Raw genomic sequence first — 18,324 nt, 5'->3', positions numbered from 1 at the left:
CAGGAGGCGCCATGCTACGACCCGGTCAACAAGGAGTGCGTGGCCGGCGATCGCGCGCGCGACAACGGCGCCGGGCTTGTCTACTGCGCGCCGCTCGTCGGCACGTGCTCGTACAAAGGGTGGTGCTACGACACTACCTCGCGCTGCGTCTGCACGGGCGTGCGCCCGTGTTTCAGCTTTACAGCGGTCGGAACGATGTGCGTGGCACTGAATGCAGAGTGCTCCGCCGGCACGAGCCGATACAATGAGCTTTGTCCGCCGACCGACGTCACGGCCTCGCCGACGTCAGCGCCCATGTCCAGCGGCGCAACCGCAGCCAACTCGACGACACCGACAACACAACCGTTGTCATGGACGACGACGACGATGACACCGACGCCGACACCGACGACCAGCTATGTGGTTGATTCGTCGGGCACGAGCTCGATTTCGATGTACACCATCGGTGGCGTCATCCTCAGTGTCATTGTCATTGCATACGTGACCATCCGCAGGTGTTGTTGCCAGCGCCCTGCGCCGGCGCAACAGTACTATGCGTATGAAGCACCGGCCGCCGACCAACCGCCGACCCCCGTGTATACCTACCCCGCAGTGACGCAGGCGGCGACCCAGTCGTACAAGCCCACGACGGCGTCGACCTACGCCACAAGCTCAACGCGCACGACGACTGGGCACTCGACGCCATCGACGACACCGGCGGTGGCCGCGACGGACGTCGGCGCCTTCAACATGAGCGACTTGGAGATGTTTCGCATCTCGGTCGCCGACGTCACGGTTGTCAAGACGCTTGCGAGCGGCGGCTACGGCGTCGTGTCGCTGGCGACATTGCATGGCGCACGCGTCGCGCTCAAAAAGCTCACGGCCGAGAAGGAGTCGTCGTCCGATGACGTCGCCAAGTTCATCGCCGAGATCCGGCTCATGACAAAGTATGTCATCCTTGTCCTTGTCATCGTGACGGCTCATCGTGATGCCGTAGGATGTCGTCGCCCTTTATTGTCGGCTTTGTGGGCGTCGTGTGGACGCGACCGACCGACGTCATGCTCGTGACCGAGTTTATGGACGCCGGCGACCTCCGCGATGTGCTCCAGAGCCAAGAGAGTTTGCTTTGGGCGACCAAGCTCTCGATCGCTTTCGACATCGTCCAAGGGCTTGTCTACCTCCACACGCTTGAGCCCAAGGTGCTGCACCGCGATCTCAAGTCCCGCAACGTACTCCTCAACACCAACATGACGGCCAAGCTCACGGACTTTGGCATCTCGCGCGAGCTGGACGACGCGACCATGACCGCCGGCATTGGCACGTACCGCTGGATGGCGCCCGAGGTGCTTCGAGAAGGCCACTACGACGAGTCGGCCGATATCTATGCGCTCGGCGTGCTCCTCACCGAGCTCGACACGCACGATCTGCCGTACGCAAACCTGCGCAACGCGAGCGGGCGGCCGTACACGGACACGGCGATCATGGCCAAGGTCATGGCCGGCGAGTTCCGACCGAGCTTCTCGCATGCAAGCCCGGCCTGGTACCAAGAGCTCGGCGTGGCGTGCATGTCGCAAGACCCGACGCTTCGACCCACCGCGCTGCAAGCCGCCTCGACGTTGCACCGGGAAGTACGTCGCTTGGAGGGATAAGAATATCGTTTTAATTGGCATAATTGATTTGTTTTTCATATGAAATGCGTGGAAGATCGAGGTCAACGCGACGGAGGATGACAGCGTGTGCACGTTCTCGACGCGGCAGTAAGATTATTGCCGTACACTGGCACTACAGGTTGCAAGCGGCTTGTATAACCCAAGGAGATATCTAAGATCTCATTTCTGGCGCGTCTTCTGCGCTCTCGAGAGATATTACCTTATCGCAGGGGCGTGAAATCACGACTAATTTAATCGTAAAGTCCCGTTACGCTGTACACAACATTGAGGCAGGGACAACGGCCAATCTCAAGGGCTAGGTTGAACGCCAGGGCTCTACAGAGTAGGTAACAGCGAGTGGATCGAAGGGTGGCTCGGGAGGAAAATACTGACAGGACTGCACGATTCGTCGACAGTGCGCGCCCTGCTCCGTCTATCGACGAGAGAGATTTATAAAAGAAAAACCATGTTAAAACCTCCATTTTGGAATTGGATTGGATCCGCATGGACTGGATCTCGTTCCTAGCGGCCTTTCTTGTGCGGCACCAATGCGTCATCGCTGAGCTCCATCGTCTGTTGCCCTCACCGACCACGCTCGTGGCGGTTGCGGATAGTCTACTGGTGCGCTACGCCTCCTGCACGCTGGTCCTCGTCGGCAGCGTCTACATTTTGTACACCGTGGTCACCCGACTACCCTTTCTCACGTACGTTGCCGCTTTGTATATGAGCGTTGTGGGTCTGGCGTTGGCCCATGCGCTGGAGATGCCCGTGCAGTACGAAGTTGTTTTGGCGCCGCTGGTGGCGGCAGTCGCCGGCTCGCACCCACATCTCGCCCGCCTTGGGTCGATCGTGCTCTGGAGCGCCACCGTGTGGACCCAGCTCTATGTGTCTACTTCGCCGGCGCTGATTAAACATACAGAAGCGCAGGGTCTCTTTGTCATGCCTTTGCTCTTCCGTCGCGAGTTTGCCGACATCTTATGCCTTGCTGGGCCCGGAATGCTTTTCTTCCTCGGTATTTGTACAATTCTCCTGTGATGCACAGCGACGCGACGCCACGAAAACCGTAAAATCCGAATAAATGTTTAGTATCGATTGCGCTTTGTTCGACCGCTTGGACGATGTTTGCAACAGCTTCAACATCAGCGTCATACCAGGCTTGGTCGGTGGTGGGCAGCCCCGAATGGAAGTGGACTGCCTTATCCACGCCTTTTATTGGCAATTTTTTCGCTCTACTAGTACGTTGGTTTTATGGAGACTGGTATAGTGAAATTTTGCTAAAAAACTTTTACGAGGGAAAACCACTCGGATCAACGAGTGGTTGGATTGAACGGTCAAACCCACGAGAAATCGAGATTTTTGAGATGGTGGTCCATCTTTAAAGTTGAGATTTTCACAGCTTCTACAAACGGAGTAGTTGAAGCATATTATTATTACGACATTCTTGCACCAAGCAGTCCGCCGTCCAGAGTTCAGATGAATCGACGCCAAGTTGTGCATAGAATTCATGTGACAGTGAAACACATGTGATATGTGACAGCCAAACACATGTGATATGTGTCCGGAAACGGCACTTTCTTTGCGAGCAACGTAATCGAGTCGCACATCGGCGATCACCTTGTACGGTAATACAATTGTGCCAGTACAGATCAAGAAATCCTACAGTGAAATTGTACTGTAGTATGTGGGTGGAACTTTCTCACGATGCTAAAGGTTCCCCTTGCCGATGGAATTCCCCGATTCACTGAAGATATATGGTATATTTTGAAAAAATGACGAAGGCGGATCGGCCTGGCAGGTGGTGCAGCTTGGCTATAAACACTTACGTACTATAGTATGTGATCATTAGGTTCAAGTGGAGATGGTAAGAACGATTGGGCGGTCGCACCCACTGGGTCGTACCACCCAGCCTGTGCTCAGCAGTCTTGTTCTTGCAACAAAAAGCCAGATATCGTACGTGTCCACGTAGGATAACTTGTTATAAGGCCGTGTGATTGTCGCTGGCAAATGGCTTGGAAAATTCATCATGCGCGAGAACTGCAGAGAATCCTTTCTGCAACGAAACTGACAGAGCTAAGGGTCCACCACGTTAGAAATCGAAATACAAACAGTCCGATTGATTTTGCTTATGAAACGACGCATCTCCGCACATGCCAGATTCTCGCACAGTCTCCATGCGCAGACCGAGGGCGTTCCCGAACGGCGGGAACGCAACACCGCTTTTGATCGAGTGGCAACGTGCATCGTCATGTCATCATGGCTACTTTGTGCCGCATCTCAAAACGTCTAGTCGCATAGACATCGCCGATAAACTTTTGCAGCTAGTTTGGACTTGGTTGGTCAACAAATCAAAATGGAGTCGCGTCCAGATGGGTGTAGTCCCCATATGAGCAAAGCAGATGCTGTCTCCGTGGCGAATTCTGGAGCGCTGGTGCTCTACACGTCTTGCGTCGACCAACCAAACTCCAACGGCTTCGATACCGGTACGCACGTGGGCACGATCGACAATACCCACGCGAGTCCACCATTCTTGTCGCCCTGCTCAAATGTAGCCCCGTCTCCCACCTTAGCTATTCCAGACCTGAAAATTGAACTTCCCACATCGCAAAACACTCGCCTACACGTGTACTGTAGGCCGAGACTAGCAATGACCTTCTTCTTCATCGCTTGCTCACTGCGTCATGACTGCGCAGACAGCGGCGCGAGAGCTCGTCTTGCTCGTATTAAAGGCGCGAGTAAGACCGTGATAACACCGCAAAAACTTAATGCTACTATCCACTCTCCTCCTCGACACCTGACGCACAAGGTGATCGCCGATGCACAGTACGATTGCATTCCTCTCGACGTACTAGTAGGCACCGTTGATGTTCGCCACACAGAACATGTGTTTTCACACCCAGGATCACTCACCCAGTCGACAGGTGTTTGTCTGGACTGCTGTGGACCGCTTGTTGAACCCAAGGACAACATGTGGCGCGTAGCCATAGACAGGGCCACATACCATGCGTGCGCAGAAACGGGCTGCCGCCTCGGGAAAAAAGACACCAACCGCGCACATTTCGTGGCTCTCAATCATTTTCAATTTCGCTTCATCTCGTCCAACACCTCAACTCGTATCATGGTGGCTGCCCCGACGCTCCTCTCGCTCGCGCTTCTTCTCTCGGCCGTCTCGGCGCAGTCGACGCCGACGTGCCCGCCCCGCGTCCGCAAGTCGTGGAACCGCTACTCGGTGCCGGAGAAGGCCACGTACAAGAAGGCGGTCGCCAAGGCCATGGACACGCCGCTCTACGAACGCTTCATCTCGATGCATTCGGAGCAGATGAGCAACACGGAAGCCCACGGCACGTGTGTTTTTCTCTTCTGGCACCGCAAGTTTCTTCTCGGGTACGAGAACCTGCTTCGGAGCATGGGCTCCGAGTTTGCTTGCGTCACGCTGCCCTACTACGACTACGTCCAAGACAACGTCGCGTACGGTGCCAAAAAATGCTCGAGCATCGAGTCGTGCTCGGCCATTTTGCGGGACATGGGCGGCTCGGCCGGCGTCGACAAGTCGATCCCGATTGGCCGGTACTCGGTCGCCGGTCGCTGCGTTTCGAACGAGCCCGTCAACCACTTTTGCGAGTCGACGGCGAGCTGCACCAAGTGTGTGCCCCGGGGCCCGTGGTCGACGACGACGTTCAACCCGGACCTCGGCTTCAGCAGCATCAAGAACCAGGTGTTTGGCGGCAAGGACATTGCCGAGACGACGCGCCTCATTGAGTCGTCGCCCCACAACAGCATGCACGGGACGCTCGCAGGTGCCATGAACAACGTCTTCATCTCGCCGACCGAGCCGGTTTTCTACTCGCACCATGCGATGGTTGACGCTCTCCACACGATTTACCACAAGTGCCGCGTCCAAGGTCTCGGTCTCAGCCCCGCGCAGAAGCAGGTGCACGCCATGTCGTTTGCCGGCTGCCGCGCCAACGGCGCCCCGATCACGGCCACGTCGGCCATCACGATGCGCGCCGTCGTCAACGGCAAGACGGTCGCCGTCGACAGCGAGTCGAGCGTCCAAGCGTTTTTCAAGGGTCTTCCGTCGGCCTATTATGGCCTCACGGACGCCAACGACCTCGGAAGCAATAGCTACGCCTATGAGTTTACGGGTCTCCTCGGGGACCTGTACACGAACTGCCAGAACTCGGGCACGCCTCGCGCCGGCACCCGCCGCCTGGTCGACGACGCCAACGCCACGACGACGACGACGACGACGGTGGCCAACACGGTGGTCCCAATCGCCGACAACTCGGCGGCGCAGGCGCTCCTCAACTGGCGCCTTGACGTTTTTGCTGCCGCGCCGCGCGACTCGGTCGACGCCGACGTGGAAGCCGACATTATCAAGATGCGGACCCTCTACTATGAAAACTGCCTCGACGGCGTCGACGACTACAGCTCGTCGTTCAAGGCGCTTTGGAAGGTCGGGTCGAGCCCGTCGACCAAGGTGCTCAACGCCGTGTACGACCAGTCGAGCCCGATCCGCATTCCCGACTGGCAATCGATCAACTTCAAGCACTTTGGCTGCAGCGGCGAGCCGACCAAGTAGAATTGATTTGCATTTAATAGACACAAATAATGTTTACTCCTTTATATCATGCTGTGGCTTCTATCACATGACGTGGCGCCTTTACAAGCGTCGGGCCGCCGATTCGATTTGGCCCAATCACAGTCACATGCATACCAAAGGGCAAAAACCGGAATGGATAATCGATGGACCAAGTGGTTTTCATATTACCAATACAGGACAATGCAAGCGGCGCTAACGAGCGCAAGCATAAAGGGCGCAGCGGCATAAAGATGCGCCTGCAGCTCGCTGCGGACGAGCCAAGGTATGATGAGATGATCCAGGACACCTGCAACGGCGTCTTTGATCAACGTCACCGTTGTCGACGCGTAGAATTGTGTCCACAAGGTAGCGCTTAAGAGAAGAGCGAGCCCAAGGCGGGCGTGAGCTGGGTGTGAGGCTGCAAGCGCTGCGAGCAGCGGCGCCAAAACGACTTCGTACTGCGCAGGCATCCCCAGAGCATGGGCAAACGCAAGACCTACGACGCTCGCGTAGATCGCAGTCGCGTACGTGAGAAGCGGTAGTCGAGTGGTGGCAACGTAGACGCCACCCAGGAGCACCAGTGCGCAACACGCGTAGCGCACGAGCATGCTGTCCACGGCGCCCAAGAGGGTAGTTCCAGAAGGCGACAGACGACGCATTTCGTCCATGGCCAAGTCGTGCCGCGCGCGGAAGGCCGTAATGAACGAGTCCATACCGTGAGAATCACGCAATATACAAGACAAAGGGCGACACGGGTCGATGAGCCGCTCGCAACGGGCTGATCGGCCACGCCAACGCACTGGCAAGCCGCCTTGTCCCAGCCATTGCACGACTACTTATTCGGAGCAAAAGAGGCACCGTACCGGTATGCATGGTAGGTGTCGTCCCGTTTGAAGAGTTCAGAGTGCGCGAACGTGGGCGCGCAGCGACGAGCAACTCCACGTATCAGTATCTTGTCTGCACTCGAGGAGCGCGAACTTCCAAACACACCTCTTCAAGATCGCACATTCCATGGACGTGGCCGTGACGCACCTCGACGCGGGCTCGCCCACGGGGTCGCTCGTCTGGACCGCGCTCATGTACGCTGCCGCTATTGGCGACATTGGTCTCGTCGAAGCACAGCTCACAAGCGCCACAAGCAACAACAACAACAACAGTATTGTCTACGACACTGGCAGTGTGCGATGATGCATTTTCATTTGCAATGTCAACTGTTGCGGCGTAGACCAAGCAACGCTACTCGGCGCTGCACGTGGCTGTCAAATTTGATCAAATCGAGGTCGCCCAGCGACTGCTCGCCCACGGCGCCACCATCGACGCTGTCGACGAGGTCCTTTGAATGACATTCGATATTAGCTGCAACCGACTCGTAGCACGGTCGTACGTGTTTGCATCTGGCTGCGACGCTAGGCAACATGCGCATGGTGCAATTGCTTGTACAAGCAAACGCCAAGCAGCTTCCTTCAGCAGTATTTTTCATACTCGTATTATTCGTTTACGATTCAAAAAATATAGGCTGGAACACTTCCGCACGAGTGTGCGATCGCCCAAGGCCACCTTGCCATCGCGGCTCTCTTGGTACCAGCGAGCGTCAAAGGTAAAACCTCATTCGGGAGGTATATTGATATGAATATTCTGGTAGAGTCCACACGGCCTGGCGTCGAGCCAAACGACAACCAAGTCCATGCGTGGCTGCGCGCAGTCGGGCTCGAGATGTACATTTCTCTATTTGACACGGCGGGGTACGACGACCTTGGCTTCATCAAAGACCACGGACTCTCGATGGAAGACCTTACGGCGATCGGTGTTTCCAAGCGGGGCCATCTCGCCAAGCTCAGCGGTCTATACCAGCTCGACGACATTCTACCTGCTTCGGCTTCCGAGGACGAAAGTGAAACGAGCTCCAACGACGATGGGTCCGACGACTCGGACTCGGACGACGAGGCGAGTGGGTCCGACTCGGACGAATAGCGCCGACCCAAATTAAAGGAATCACGCAATAAGTTTATAGTGTTGCAATCAATAAGATTCGTATTCGGTCAAGCGCAATAAGACGCCAATAAGGTGTTCTGACATGCCGAGAAAATAGTCCAACCCTCGCCCAGAGCCGACTCGATTGGTCGTACTAGTAGTAGCAAAGTCTTTCGCAAGCGCGACCTCCACAAGGAACGCAGAAAGATTAGTGCAGAGAACGTGCATGTCTCCGCAGCCGCACAAAAGGCGTCATGCCTCGTACAGACCTCGTGGTGTCGATCACGCGCGACAAACAAGGAGAAAAGGCCTCTTCATATTGCAATCACACAGGCAGCAGAGGGTGGTTTGACGGTGGCAACGTACAAGATACGTGTCACTTGAGTGTCGAATTCAGAAACGTCGAGGTCGCATTGATCGCTGCGTCTATACATCCAGGCTAAGTTCCTGTCCAAGGCAAAGGGAATGGCCTACTCGGGTCCGGCGGCTTGACTTGGTCGGGGACATAGAACATCGTTTGGTTGGGGTTGAGCTTGGAGTAGATAATGATGCCGGCCACGCCGGCAAAGACAAAAAACGTAAACACAAGAATGACGCGATCGGTGGCCATGCGCCGGCCAAACGTTCGGAGCAGCTAGCAACAACCCGCGTCCTGACGATGAAATCGATTTGCAAAAGATTACCTTGTTGGCGCGTACGAGGCCGTCGTCCATGCGCATGACCTCTTCCGTGATCGCGTTGATTTGGTTGCGCTGCTCGCGGAGCACTTCGCCCGTCGCGAGCGCCACGTCTTTCGACGCTTCGACCATTTTTTGCGTGTTTTTGAGCGAAATTTCCGTTTTCGTTTGGATTTCCTGCGCTTTCCCGAGCATTTCGCGGTTGCCCGTGGGCATTTTGGCCGCGTTGACCTTGGCGTCGCCAAAGAGGCCGTTGCGCTCGGTCTCGGACTTGGCCCACTTGACTTCACGCGTGAGCTCTTCGACCCGCGCCGCGTACACGTCATTTTTCTACTTGACGCTCAGGACCAACGTGCACAGCGTCGTTGTCTCTACCTCGCGAAACACCTTGATCTCTTCGCGGTCCGTGACTTGGCGCAGCGCGAGTGTGTAGCCCTTCTTGAGGTCGACCACTTCCTTGAGCTTCTTCTCGGCCTCGGCCAGCACCTATGGCCGGCATGAGCCCAGGCGTGGCGCCCATCGCTCGGTCGACCTCGCCGCGTACGGCCGGCGGCGCCTTGGCCAGCCGCGCCATGATGCCATCGAGCGTCGACAGCGCCTCCGAGAGGTCGCCGTCGTAGTAGTTGATCTCGGCCATATACGGCGCCGACGGAAACACGGGCTCTGGGCTATTTCCGAGATCCGCATCAAACCTCCGCGTCCGTTTCACCGGATACGGCGATCGCTATCCGGCTTCTTGGCTTAGAAATACAAATATATTAGCTTGGTGTTTGTATGCATTTTTAAAACGACGCAACGTAACCGATTGCATGTCGAAAAGGGGGTGTCGCGACGACCCCAGGATCGGACGCGACCGCTCACGATCGCAACAGCTTTCCGGCTATACTTTCTGTATCAAGGCTGAACACGCTATACAATAAACACTCGATGGCTTCCACGATGACACCGCCTCGTCCTTCGCTGCCTTGATCGTTTGGCAGCAGTTCCTTTTCAAAAGCAAGTCGATACGAGTTCGGTGCAGTGCGTTCGACGAGGCTATTTTGCTTTAGTTGCTCGTCGGAGTCTACTAGCACTAAAACTGCAATAGGTCGGATTAAAGTTAGGATAAGCGGCCTTAGCCAAGCCATGCCATCCGCTGCGGCTCGTCTTTGAGCACAGTGACAACTTCGGGCTTGGGCTTCGGAAATTCTCGAAGGTACTTGGACTTCTACAGCATACAAGTCCAATTCGCTGTCCTATACCAGAGATAACGGTACCGTCGATCGCTTGATGGAGGTTGTCTGGGGTGCGAGGCTCAGTAGCGCGCCGAGTGCGGTGGCAGGTCGCTTCTTTGGGATGTCCAAGACACCAACCTACGAAAATTCGATGCTACCACATCCTTTATACACAAAATATAGCTACCGAGTCGCCGTGGGTGACGTATTGCTCGCGGACGGATGGCCGAGCGTTGGGTGTGTCGGCCTTCATGGGCGACACGCGGACGCGGATCGCAGGGCTGTGTTGATGGAGCGGCGTCTAGAGATGATGGCAAAAGAGGTGCAACTCGCCTCAACCTTGTGTAGGTAACCTTACCTTGGTCGGTCGGACTTTGACGGATTCGGGGGAATTGAGGTTGGGTCGATTTGAGCTGAGGGAACTTCTTCGCGGTGTCGTGTGGAGCGAGAATTCGGATCGTGGGGACGCGTTTGGGCTTGCGTCCGTATCGTGAATTTCCGAAAACGTGGGCGACGCCGACGAGAGCGACGTCAATTTGACCTTGTTGGGCCCACTTTGCGGTAAACTCAGGTGTTTCTACGCCAGTTTTCCGATTTTCTTGGCGTTTGGACGCGTCCACGTACCCGAAAGCCTTTTCGAGACATGGAGTGCGGCGATTCTTGTCGGTGCGGCCCCGTGTACACCGAGACCCCTACATGTATTTTCAAAAAACAATTTCAACAATTGTGTTCCTGCGTAGGATCGAACCGTGGATCAACGTCACGCCCGCGTTGAGCTCGATCGACTGCGGGAATTTGTCGCGCTGGAATTCCGACATGAGCGGCTCGTACGCCTGCTCGGTCTCTTTGAGTTCGTTTTCCGTGGCGGTCTTGTCGTAGAACCAGTTGGCCGCTTTTGGCGGCTTCTTGACATGCGGTGACTCGAGCGACCCGGACCGGTGCAGGCGGCTCTTCCCATGCCGCACCGTCCTGACCGATACGTCGTCGCCTTTCACCGACGCTTCGTCCAGCACCATACTTTCACGCGCCGTCGGTATATACAGGGATGCTGTGTCGTCTGGCTGGTTGCGCTCGAGGACGGTTGCGACTGCCGTCATCTCGAGTGCCGTCGGTGGCGGTGCCGCCTACGCATCGAGACACTTCGTACTTACTCGACATAAAATGGCCTACGCTCGTGTCGAGTTCGGTGATGCTATCGGGGTCGGTCTGGATCGTATTGATCACGCGCCGAATCAACGACACACGACCCCAGCGGGACTTGGTCTGTGCCGTGGCCGCCAACCGGTCCATGCATTCTTGCCGCCACCGCCGTCGGTCCTAGTCCGCATAAGACAACGTGTCCACACGTATCGTGACGACGCACCTCGGTCATGACTTCGGACGGGTAGTGCACACGTGTGACGCGGGGTATCTCCTTGGGCGCGGCCGCGGGGGCAACTTCAATGGGTGGTGCCGCGGCACCGAGCGCCAAAGGCCGCTTGCCCGTGCGAGAGATCGACCGCTCCGAGTGCGTACGCGAGAGGCTGCGCGTGCCGTCGCCCGTGCTCGCAAAGTGCTTGGGCGGTCGCGTGCTCATGTCTTTGCGTGGCAGCGACAAAACAGCGTAGCTACAGCAGAGAAATGGGCATCGATACACGCGGCCAAGACGCACCGGTCGATGGGGCCGGCGCAAACCTCGGGCTCGGGCGACCCGATCCACGAAAGCTCGTCATCGTACGTCACGTCGCAGCCCATGTGCACGGTGGCGTAGGCTAGCGTGACCATGGCATCGACCGTAAACGTCACCTACGACTGGGTCAACGGCTGCGTTAAAAGAAGACAGGTTGTCGTACACATCGTCCGACGCGCTCGTGGTGCGGAATGGCGGCCATCGTTTCAGCGACCACAATGTCGAGCACCGAGAGCACCACGTCCTCTGTGGCCTCGGCCACGTGCACCGCCTTTGGCACGGCTTCGTCGTCGATGGCAGCGAACGGCACCGAGTCGCGGTGGGACTTGGCAGAGGCAGGCGCCTCCTTTGTGGCCTTGGCAGACTCGGCCTTGGCTTTTGCCTTGGGCGCGATCTCGGCAGCCTTGGGCACCTCGGCCACCGACTTTTTGGGCGGCTTGTCCTTGGCCGCCGCCTTCTTCATCCTCGACGCCGAGCCGTTATGAGACCGTTTTTGTCCTTTCTACTGCGTTACGCAAGCGTCCATAGCACCAACTTCGAGACAGACACCAGGCAAACCAAGAACAATGGCTGCAAGAGCAAGGTAGCTGCTAGCATTGTGGTGGGCTGCCACCTCCGCATTTGTTTTTGCGCGTTGGTACTTCTAGCTCTAAAATGTACTTCTATACCTTATACGCTTGCTGCTCATTGTAGAACTGGTGCAGGGAGCGCTGTCTTTTGGGTCAAAAGTTCCCTTGCTTTGGGCGTACGCTGCGCGCTCGACGACTGTGTCCTTGGCGGGTCCATACGACCTCGGCTTCATCTTGGACGTCGAAACCTCGTGCATGGGAAGTGGACGTTGTGGACAAGACAAACCCACGCACCAAGACGCCCGGAAGAGAATAGAGTTTTTCTCAAAGTAAGTGGACCGCCACGCTTTGAGTTTGAGTTGCAATTGCAGTCGGCCCTTTTCAGCGACGAGCGCTCGCTTCCGTGACACTACACTGCAGACTGGCACGCAAAGTACAGACTACTGTATTAGGATCTTATATATAAATTCAAGTAGCTTGTATAGTTGAGCAATGAGCTATGCATTTGGCAACGCGCGTGCACTCGAGGCAGCATGGCTAGGGTTGCCTTCGCGTGGCTTTCTGGGTGATGTGCATCACGTCATGGGGCTGGTCGTCGGCCGCGGTATATTATTTCATCGCTTTATACTCTATAAATGTATTGCGAATAAACAAAAGCATTGTAGGATTCTTTCGAAGCAAATCGAAGGACCCTCCTCCTAGATTTCTACCAATCAAAGACGCGGAAGGCTGTCTATTGCACCTTTTTGGCCAATGGCATGCGGCAGAGTTATTGGTCCAGTAAGCGTAGCTGACGTCCCCAAACGCGAAATCGCCGCAGTCGAGCAAGATGGACCGTGAGCCGTGTCCGTACCGCATCATCGAAGACATGGGCGGCGCCTTTGGCATGGGCGCCGTCGGCGGTGGCATCTTCCACTCGATCAAGGGCGCACGCAACTCGCCGCCGGGCGAGCGCTTCCGCGGCGCGGTGTACGCGGTCAAGGCGCGCTCGCCGCTGCTCGCCGGTCAGTTTGCGATCTGGGGTTGCCTCTTCTCGTCCTTCGACTGCTCGCTCGCGGCCATTCGTCAGAAGGAAGATCCGTGGAACTCGATCTGCGCCGGTGCGCTCACGGGTGGCGCCCTTGCGATCCGGTCGGGCCCGCGCGTCGCGTTCACGCAGGCCGTCATTGGTGGTGCGCTCCTCGCGTTGATCGAAGGCCTTGGCATCATGGTCGGCAAGATGCTCACGCCGCCGCCCCAAGACTTTGTCGACGAGCACGGCATTGACACGAGCGAGCAGCAGTTGGCGCCGCCCAGTTTTTAGTGTTTCCACCCGTATATAGAAGATAGATCCAGGACGCCTCCCTCGTCCACGCGAGTTAACGATCCAACATGCAATGTGATGAGGAGACAACATCCATCTCGACGCTGCCTCAAGGTCCAACAACAGCCGCGGCAGAGCCGGGGCTCCAATGGGAAGCAACCGCGCCACTCTCCTGCTTGGCACATCCATAGCACCAGCATCAGCATCAGCGACTGTCCTAGCACCAAGCCACTCGCGTCTAGGCACATAAGAGCCTCAGTCCAACAAGGGATACCACGCAAGGACCTTGCATTGCACTCTTGCCTCTATGCAGAACCAACCACCACGTATGCTTCTAGAGCGTTCTACTGACTAGAAGTCAGTTAATCTTGCTCCTCTCGGTCACCATCATGTACTAGGTTTGTCATCTACAACTGCCAACAGAATGGAAGTTGGCCGGCAATGAGTCACCGAGTGTTCCCATGTCAGTTGCCCCAAGTATTGCGACCACCTCGACAAGCTCACACTCTCAAAAACGTTCGCAGTACTGTCACATTATCGACGCCAGATCACTCATCGTCGCCCATCCACGCAAACCCAAGACTGTCCTCGTCGTCATCTTGCTCTTGATCGTCGTTGTCGGCGGTCGGCGCCAGCGTGTTGTACCGAATCGCACGCAGCGTCGGCAGCGTCTCGCCATACCGCGTGTCAATGACATCGCCATTCCGAGCGGCAATGTGCCCGATGACCGCCTCGAGCTGCGATGGCAAGAGCACGTTGTGGTGCCCGAGGACGCTGAAGACATCCATGTCTTGGTCTCGGTACTTGTGCCGGAACATGGTGAGCACGTGGTCCCGCGCGGCCGTCGCGTACAACGTTCGCGGCTGCTCGGCAACGATCGCCAAGTAGCGCAGCGCGACGTCGTAGATGCTATGGGTCTCGACCGCAAAGATGCTCGGGTTCTCCAAGAGGCCAGTCGCGGCCATGACGGCTTGGCACCCGGTCGCTGCGAGGCATGCGTCGGCCTCGGCGCGCGAGCGAATGCCGCCGTTCGCGATCATTGGGATCGCAATTGCCTTGCGCACGGCTGCGATTGCGTCCCAATTGCAGATACCTTCGTGGTGGCGCTGGGCGCGGAGGCGGCCATGAACCGTGAGCATGGCGGCGCCCGCAGCTTCAATCCTAGAAGACATTGAGCTTGGTAGGAGGTGTCGAAGGTACCCTTTGGCCAGCGCAATCGTGTCGTCAAGCGATGGCAGGAGACGAATCTTGCACGAGATCGGAGTGCTGGACGCTGCAACCATGGCGCGTACGATCGACACGATGGTGTCGGGCTCCTCGAGCAAGTAGGCGCCAAAACCACCAATTTCAGCGCAGCGCTGCGGGCAGCCGAGGTTGAGGTCGATGCCATCGCAGCGGTGTTGGACGAGTCGGACAGCGGCGGCAAGCGCGGTCGGATCGTTGCCACAGAGTTGGACGATGAGTGGCCGATCCGTCGGCGATGTGTCGAGAAATGCCATTGAGATGTCGGTGCCGGAGGGTGCAGCGGCTGCGGCCGCGACGAGCTCGGTTGCGTGCAGCATGGGCGAGAACGTGAGGTCGCACCCGAGCTCTCTCGTGAGCAAGCGAAATGCAAGTTCGGACGCGCGGACCATTGGCGCGCAGACAAAGCGCGGCGCGCCAAGCACGTCATTGTACCAGCGCAATGCTGCTGCCATGGCTTTGGCTTGGCGGGCTTTTGGTTTAAACCACAGTGCACTTTGATATACCTATTTAACCGCATTCAACGCAGAGGCCTTGCACGGACGACACGGGACTTCGCCTGCAGCGTTCATCGTCTTGATGGAACGAAGAGATGGGATATTGCGACTAACATAGCATCGCAAGAGCAATGTCTCCTCGGCAGCGACTGCAGCTCGCGAAAAGTCGGCCGACTCCATCGACTACTTCGGTTCATCTGCAAGCAGGTTTTGGAGATGAAGCTTGGAGGCTAAAAGACTCTGTCGCAGGAGAGCCATCGCAATCGAATGCTATGCATATACGTTCAAGTCCATATTCCATGGCGCAGGCGTCATCCAAGTCGGTGGTGGTGCTCAGGTGTCGCGGGTTCCCAGGCAACGGCGGGAAAGCGCCCATGGGTTCAACGCGTTTAAACACAGTTCGACGCATGGACCGGAGTAATCGGCTGGCTTGCCGTCCAAGCTTTTATCCAATCGCATGCGTGCTTTTGAAAAGAAGCCAATCATAGGCCTCCGAAAGGAATTGAATACCACATACAAACGCCAAGATAACGCCACATAAAAACGAGTTGCAGCTTTTGGCAGGCCATTTGCGGCAGTTCCAAAGAAGTCGAAGGAAGAGCCCAGCCATGTCCCGATCAAAGTTGCTCGAAGCCTTCAAGTTCGCGGTCTACGTCACGAGTATGCGACTGCTTGCGAGGTCGACATGTACAATGCTCATGGCTGTGTCTGCGCCTAGTGCCCATTGGCGTCACCTACGTCTACATGCAGCCCGAGATTGTCACGGCGGCCGTCCAAAAGGTACGCAACATCGATTTCGCCTGCGCCACTCATGCGTCATGCTTGGTTAGATGGACTACATCAACTACCCCGCGCAGCAGTACACGCGCGAAGAGATCATGGACAAGATGAAGCAGGGCTCGGACGAGCGCAAGCGTCGCCAGTAAGGCAAAACACGTTCTGTACATGCAGGAAACATTCTGGTACATGCAAATGACATCGCCAAGTCGCATGGATGTATGGCTGTTGGGTATTGCCACAAGCCGCCAGCGTTCACCGTAGCTGTCGCCTGAATGGAGTGGTCCTAAGTGCCAGCAGTCGCCTTGACGCAGTACGCTGACGTGTACGTGCGCAAATCGTCGACGCCAAAATCTGGCAACACAACTGTAGTCGATGCACAGGGTTGCAGGAAGCATAGTTATAAAAGTAGTTATTGGCGGCGCAAGAGGCAGTAGACGCGCGTGCCGTTGTGGATGTTGCGCAAATGCGACTGGTCGCCGCGCAAGCACATGAGGAGACCGCCAAAGCTGGCAAAGATCGCAACCGTGTTGCCGCCTTCGTGGTCGTACTGGAAGACCTTGCCGTACATGCCATAGTCGTACCGGTCGAGGAGCGACGGCTAAACATGCATAGTATCAATGTGTGCAGCGATAGCGGCGATATGTACCTTGCCGCTCTGGTCAAAGATGCCATCGTCCGGCTTGCCATCGAGGTCGAGCGTGCTCACAAGCGCAAACGTAAACTGCTCGTGCACCTTCATCGGGAAGACCTCCGAGTTGATGTCGAGCATGAGCTCGAGCTCGTACGAGACGCCCTTGCACACAAGGCGCGTGACTAGAGGAGCGCATGAGCCAGATCGCGAGCGTAGCATGCCACGTACCGCGGTCGAACTTCTTGCCCTCCGGGTTGAGCTGCTTGATCTCGAAGATGTCCTCGAACATTTGGGTCGACATGGCGGCTACGATGTACGAAGAAAACTACCGCGTCTCCAAGCCACGGATTCGAACTCGTGCGCGTTTGGCCCAATGGCATCGCACGGGACGGCTTTTTCACCAATCCGAAGCGACGATGTGTTTTAGCCAATCCCCAGGCTTGTGCTCATAAAGGGCCAATCCCAGCCGAAGCTTCCAATGATTAAAAACACACCACTTAAACAACTTCACGGCTCATACCGAGGTCTTCTTGGTTTAGATAATGCCGCAACCGATAAGACCACCAAAACCAAATATATAAATTAGCTAGTTTTGCGAGGGTAGTTATCGAAAAGAGGCATTGTTTTCGAGCATGAACACAAATCGACATGCTAAGCTGGCGTGTTAGCAGTCCATACGCAGGTGTTTTTATCCAATCAAACAGCTTAGAGAGAAACAGCCAATCCACGATGAGCCCAATGCCCTCCACCAATGGCATCCCGCCGTTGGCTATTGGGTTTTACCCAATCACGTGGCCAGCGTGCATTTCAGTGGTCATCAGCAGCAACAACATATCGCAGCTCATGGCGCCGCCTCCCGCCACGAAGAGCAAGCTCGTGCAGAAGATCAAGCCGAACAAGGCCAAGAAGGCGGCTGCCAAGGTTGAAGCCAAGCAGGCGACTGTCCAAGTGGCGGCCACCAATACCGTCGTGGCGGCCACCAAGAGCAGCAAGAAGAAGAAGAAGAAGGCCAAGCAAGCGGCCGCCGCCGACGAGACCAATGACGCTATCGACGCTGAGGTCGACGCCGTCGCCGAAGACGATGGCGAAGACAAGGTCGATGCCAAAATGGAGCTGGACGCGCTCTTTTCGGGCTTGAAGGCCAAGAAGAAGAAGGCACAGGCCGACACTGCGGCCGAGCAAAAGCGGCTTGACGACGAGCGCGCCGAGAAACTCGCGTACCGCAAGAAGCTCGAGAAGATCGAGAACGAATGTACGCTTCCATCCTCTCTTGTCGCTAGACCTTACGCAAATCTGTGGACGCGTAGACAAGATGAAGCACAGCGACAGCTCCAACCCCGTGCCAGGTACGCTTGCCACCGCCTTTGTCGCGCCTCACGCAAATGCCTTGTGTCTCTAGTTCGCTACGACGCCGACGGGCTCCCGATCTATACAGCGGCATCGCTGCGCATCAACCAGGGTGGTGACACGGCCGACTGCCCGTTCGACTGCTGGTGCTGCTTTTAAATTAACGAAAAATCCTGCCACGTATTACATATTGCAAGTGTATCGAGCGCGACCGACT

The 18,324-nt window shown here is 56.5% G+C and overlaps 11 protein-coding genes across 11 annotated transcripts; 7 read left to right on the top strand and 4 right to left on the bottom strand.

Moving 5' to 3' along the window:
* The first annotated feature begins 342 nt into the window (after nt 1-342).
* On the top strand, nt 343-1,689 carry SDRG_04429 (TKL protein kinase). The gene is made up of 2 exons (XM_008610104.1): nt 343-926; nt 977-1,689. Exons 1-2 carry the CDS (start codon nt 367-369, stop codon nt 1,626-1,628), a joined length of 1,212 nt encoding a protein of 403 aa, XP_008608326.1. The 5' UTR covers nt 343-366; the 3' UTR covers nt 1,629-1,689.
* A 443-nt stretch (nt 1,690-2,132) lies between these two features.
* SDRG_04428 (hypothetical protein) lies at nt 2,133-3,599 on the top strand (the record flags this gene model as incomplete). Its single annotated transcript, XM_008610103.1, has 2 exons — nt 2,133-2,640; nt 3,595-3,599. The coding sequence occupies 2 exons, from the start codon at nt 2,133-2,135 to the stop codon at nt 3,597-3,599; spliced, it is 513 nt and encodes a 170-aa protein (XP_008608325.1).
* Nucleotides 3,600-4,719: 1,120 nt separating this feature from the next.
* Nucleotides 4,720-6,256, top strand: SDRG_04427 (hypothetical protein). The gene has a single exon (XM_008610102.1). The coding sequence runs from the start codon at nt 4,744-4,746 to the stop codon at nt 6,205-6,207; it is 1,464 nt and encodes a 487-aa protein (XP_008608324.1). The 5' UTR covers nt 4,720-4,743; the 3' UTR covers nt 6,208-6,256.
* A 962-nt stretch (nt 6,257-7,218) lies between these two features.
* Nucleotides 7,219-8,178, top strand: SDRG_04426 (hypothetical protein; the record flags this gene model as incomplete). Its single annotated transcript, XM_008610101.1, has 5 exons — nt 7,219-7,386; nt 7,433-7,537; nt 7,581-7,676; nt 7,723-7,804; nt 7,850-8,178. 5 exons carry the CDS (start codon nt 7,219-7,221, stop codon nt 8,176-8,178), a joined length of 780 nt encoding a protein of 259 aa, XP_008608323.1.
* A 249-nt stretch (nt 8,179-8,427) lies between these two features.
* SDRG_04425 (hypothetical protein) lies at nt 8,428-9,541 on the bottom strand. Its single transcript, XM_008610100.1, has 5 exons — nt 9,388-9,541; nt 9,231-9,341; nt 8,862-9,185; nt 8,653-8,812; nt 8,428-8,604 (listed from the first exon to the last, which is right to left on the bottom strand). The coding sequence occupies exons 1-5, from the start codon at nt 9,490-9,492 to the stop codon at nt 8,555-8,557; spliced, it is 750 nt and encodes a 249-aa protein (XP_008608322.1). The 5' UTR covers nt 9,493-9,541; the 3' UTR covers nt 8,428-8,554.
* Nucleotides 9,542-9,870: 329 nt separating this feature from the next.
* Nucleotides 9,871-12,234, bottom strand: SDRG_04424 (hypothetical protein). Its single transcript, XM_008610099.1, has 10 exons — nt 11,902-12,234; nt 11,721-11,854; nt 11,433-11,676; nt 11,240-11,386; nt 10,818-11,193; nt 10,694-10,761; nt 10,428-10,646; nt 10,257-10,370; nt 10,112-10,207; nt 9,871-10,062 (listed from the first exon to the last, which is right to left on the bottom strand). Exons 1-10 carry the CDS (start codon nt 12,199-12,201, stop codon nt 9,970-9,972), a joined length of 1,791 nt encoding a protein of 596 aa, XP_008608321.1. The 5' UTR covers nt 12,202-12,234; the 3' UTR covers nt 9,871-9,969.
* An 857-nt stretch (nt 12,235-13,091) lies between these two features.
* On the top strand, nt 13,092-13,702 carry SDRG_04423 (hypothetical protein). Its single transcript, XM_008610098.1, has one exon. The coding sequence runs from the start codon at nt 13,137-13,139 to the stop codon at nt 13,608-13,610; it is 474 nt and encodes a 157-aa protein (XP_008608320.1). The 5' UTR covers nt 13,092-13,136; the 3' UTR covers nt 13,611-13,702.
* A 409-nt stretch (nt 13,703-14,111) lies between these two features.
* On the bottom strand, nt 14,112-15,382 carry SDRG_04422 (hypothetical protein). Its single transcript, XM_008610097.1, has 2 exons — nt 14,811-15,382; nt 14,112-14,771 (listed from the first exon to the last, which is right to left on the bottom strand). The coding sequence occupies exons 1-2, from the start codon at nt 15,305-15,307 to the stop codon at nt 14,159-14,161; spliced, it is 1,110 nt and encodes a 369-aa protein (XP_008608319.1). The 5' UTR covers nt 15,308-15,382; the 3' UTR covers nt 14,112-14,158.
* A 521-nt stretch (nt 15,383-15,903) lies between these two features.
* Nucleotides 15,904-16,344, top strand: SDRG_04421 (hypothetical protein). The gene is made up of 3 exons (XM_008610096.1): nt 15,904-16,009; nt 16,068-16,129; nt 16,180-16,344. The coding sequence occupies exons 1-3, from the start codon at nt 15,958-15,960 to the stop codon at nt 16,273-16,275; spliced, it is 210 nt and encodes a 69-aa protein (XP_008608318.1). The 5' UTR covers nt 15,904-15,957; the 3' UTR covers nt 16,276-16,344.
* Nucleotides 16,345-16,506: 162 nt separating this feature from the next.
* SDRG_04420 (hypothetical protein) lies at nt 16,507-17,125 on the bottom strand. The gene is made up of 3 exons (XM_008610095.1): nt 16,989-17,125; nt 16,776-16,942; nt 16,507-16,727 (listed from the first exon to the last, which is right to left on the bottom strand). The coding sequence occupies exons 1-3, from the start codon at nt 17,059-17,061 to the stop codon at nt 16,539-16,541; spliced, it is 429 nt and encodes a 142-aa protein (XP_008608317.1). The 5' UTR covers nt 17,062-17,125; the 3' UTR covers nt 16,507-16,538.
* A 423-nt stretch (nt 17,126-17,548) lies between these two features.
* SDRG_04419 (hypothetical protein) lies at nt 17,549-18,313 on the top strand. Its single transcript, XM_008610094.1, has 3 exons — nt 17,549-18,012; nt 18,068-18,106; nt 18,160-18,313. Exons 1-3 carry the CDS (start codon nt 17,604-17,606, stop codon nt 18,264-18,266), a joined length of 555 nt encoding a protein of 184 aa, XP_008608316.1. The 5' UTR covers nt 17,549-17,603; the 3' UTR covers nt 18,267-18,313.
* The last annotated feature ends 11 nt before the right edge of the window (nt 18,314-18,324 follow it).

This window comes from Saprolegnia diclina (genome assembly GCF_000281045.1).
Source record: "Saprolegnia diclina VS20 unplaced genomic scaffold supercont1.11, whole genome shotgun sequence".
Taxonomy (NCBI): Eukaryota; Oomycota; class Saprolegniomycetes; order Saprolegniales; family Saprolegniaceae; genus Saprolegnia; species Saprolegnia diclina.
Note: the sequence above shows the minus strand (reverse complement) of the source record. Positions and strands in the feature narration are given on the sequence as shown.

Bases quoted from the DNA above. Each gene is read 5' to 3' on its own strand.
- SDRG_04429 (XM_008610104.1), top strand. From the start codon at position 367: ATGACACCGACGCCGACACCGACGACCAGCTATGTGGTTGATTCGTCG. The intron at 927-976 runs GTATGTCATCCT...GTGATGCCGTAG, and splicing joins GAGATCCGGCTCATGACAAA to GATGTCGTCGCCCTTTATTG.
- SDRG_04427 (XM_008610102.1), top strand. From the start codon at position 4,744: ATGGTGGCTGCCCCGACGCTCCTCTCGCTCGCGCTTCTTCTCTCGGCC.
- SDRG_04425 (XM_008610100.1), bottom strand. From the start codon at position 9,492: ATGGCCGAGATCAACTACTACGACGGCGACCTCTCGGAGGCGCTGTCG. The intron at 8,813-8,861 runs GTAATCTTTTGC...GGTTGTTGCTAG, and splicing joins GCCTCGTACGCGCCAACAAG to CTGCTCCGAACGTTTGGCCG. The intron at 8,605-8,652 runs GTAGGCCATTCC...CTGGATGTATAG, and splicing joins AGTCAAGCCGCCGGACCCGA to ACGCAGCGATCAATGCGACC.
- SDRG_04424 (XM_008610099.1), bottom strand. From the start codon at position 12,201: ATGAAGAAGGCGGCGGCCAAGGACAAGCCGCCCAAAAAGTCGGTGGCC. The intron at 11,194-11,239 runs GTAGGCCATTTT...CTCGATGCGTAG, and splicing joins TCACCGAACTCGACACGAGC to GCGGCACCGCCACCGACGGC. The intron at 10,647-10,693 runs GTACGTGGACGC...AAACTGGCGTAG, and splicing joins TGTCTCGAAAAGGCTTTCGG to AAACACCTGAGTTTACCGCA.
- SDRG_04423 (XM_008610098.1), top strand. From the start codon at position 13,137: ATGGACCGTGAGCCGTGTCCGTACCGCATCATCGAAGACATGGGCGGC.
- SDRG_04422 (XM_008610097.1), bottom strand. From the start codon at position 15,307: ATGGCAGCAGCATTGCGCTGGTACAATGACGTGCTTGGCGCGCCGCGC. The intron at 14,772-14,810 runs GTACCTTCGACA...AATGTCTTCTAG, and splicing joins ACGATTGCGCTGGCCAAAGG to GATTGAAGCTGCGGGCGCCG.
- SDRG_04421 (XM_008610096.1), top strand. From the start codon at position 15,958: ATGTCCCGATCAAAGTTGCTCGAAGCCTTCAAGTTCGCGGTCTACGTC. The intron at 16,010-16,067 runs GTATGCGACTGC...GTCTGCGCCTAG, and splicing joins GTTCGCGGTCTACGTCACGA to TGCCCATTGGCGTCACCTAC. The intron at 16,130-16,179 runs GTACGCAACATC...ATGCTTGGTTAG, and splicing joins TCACGGCGGCCGTCCAAAAG to ATGGACTACATCAACTACCC.
- SDRG_04420 (XM_008610095.1), bottom strand. From the start codon at position 17,061: ATGTCGACCCAAATGTTCGAGGACATCTTCGAGATCAAGCAGCTCAAC. The intron at 16,943-16,988 runs GTACGTGGCATG...GCGCTCCTCTAG, and splicing joins GGGCAAGAAGTTCGACCGCG to TCACGCGCCTTGTGTGCAAG. The intron at 16,728-16,775 runs GTACATATCGCC...ATGCATGTTTAG, and splicing joins TCTTTGACCAGAGCGGCAAG to CCGTCGCTCCTCGACCGGTA.
- SDRG_04419 (XM_008610094.1), top strand. From the start codon at position 17,604: ATGGCGCCGCCTCCCGCCACGAAGAGCAAGCTCGTGCAGAAGATCAAG. The intron at 18,013-18,067 runs GTACGCTTCCAT...GTGGACGCGTAG, and splicing joins CGAGAAGATCGAGAACGAAT to ACAAGATGAAGCACAGCGAC. The intron at 18,107-18,159 runs GTACGCTTGCCA...TTGTGTCTCTAG, and splicing joins CAGCTCCAACCCCGTGCCAG to TTCGCTACGACGCCGACGGG.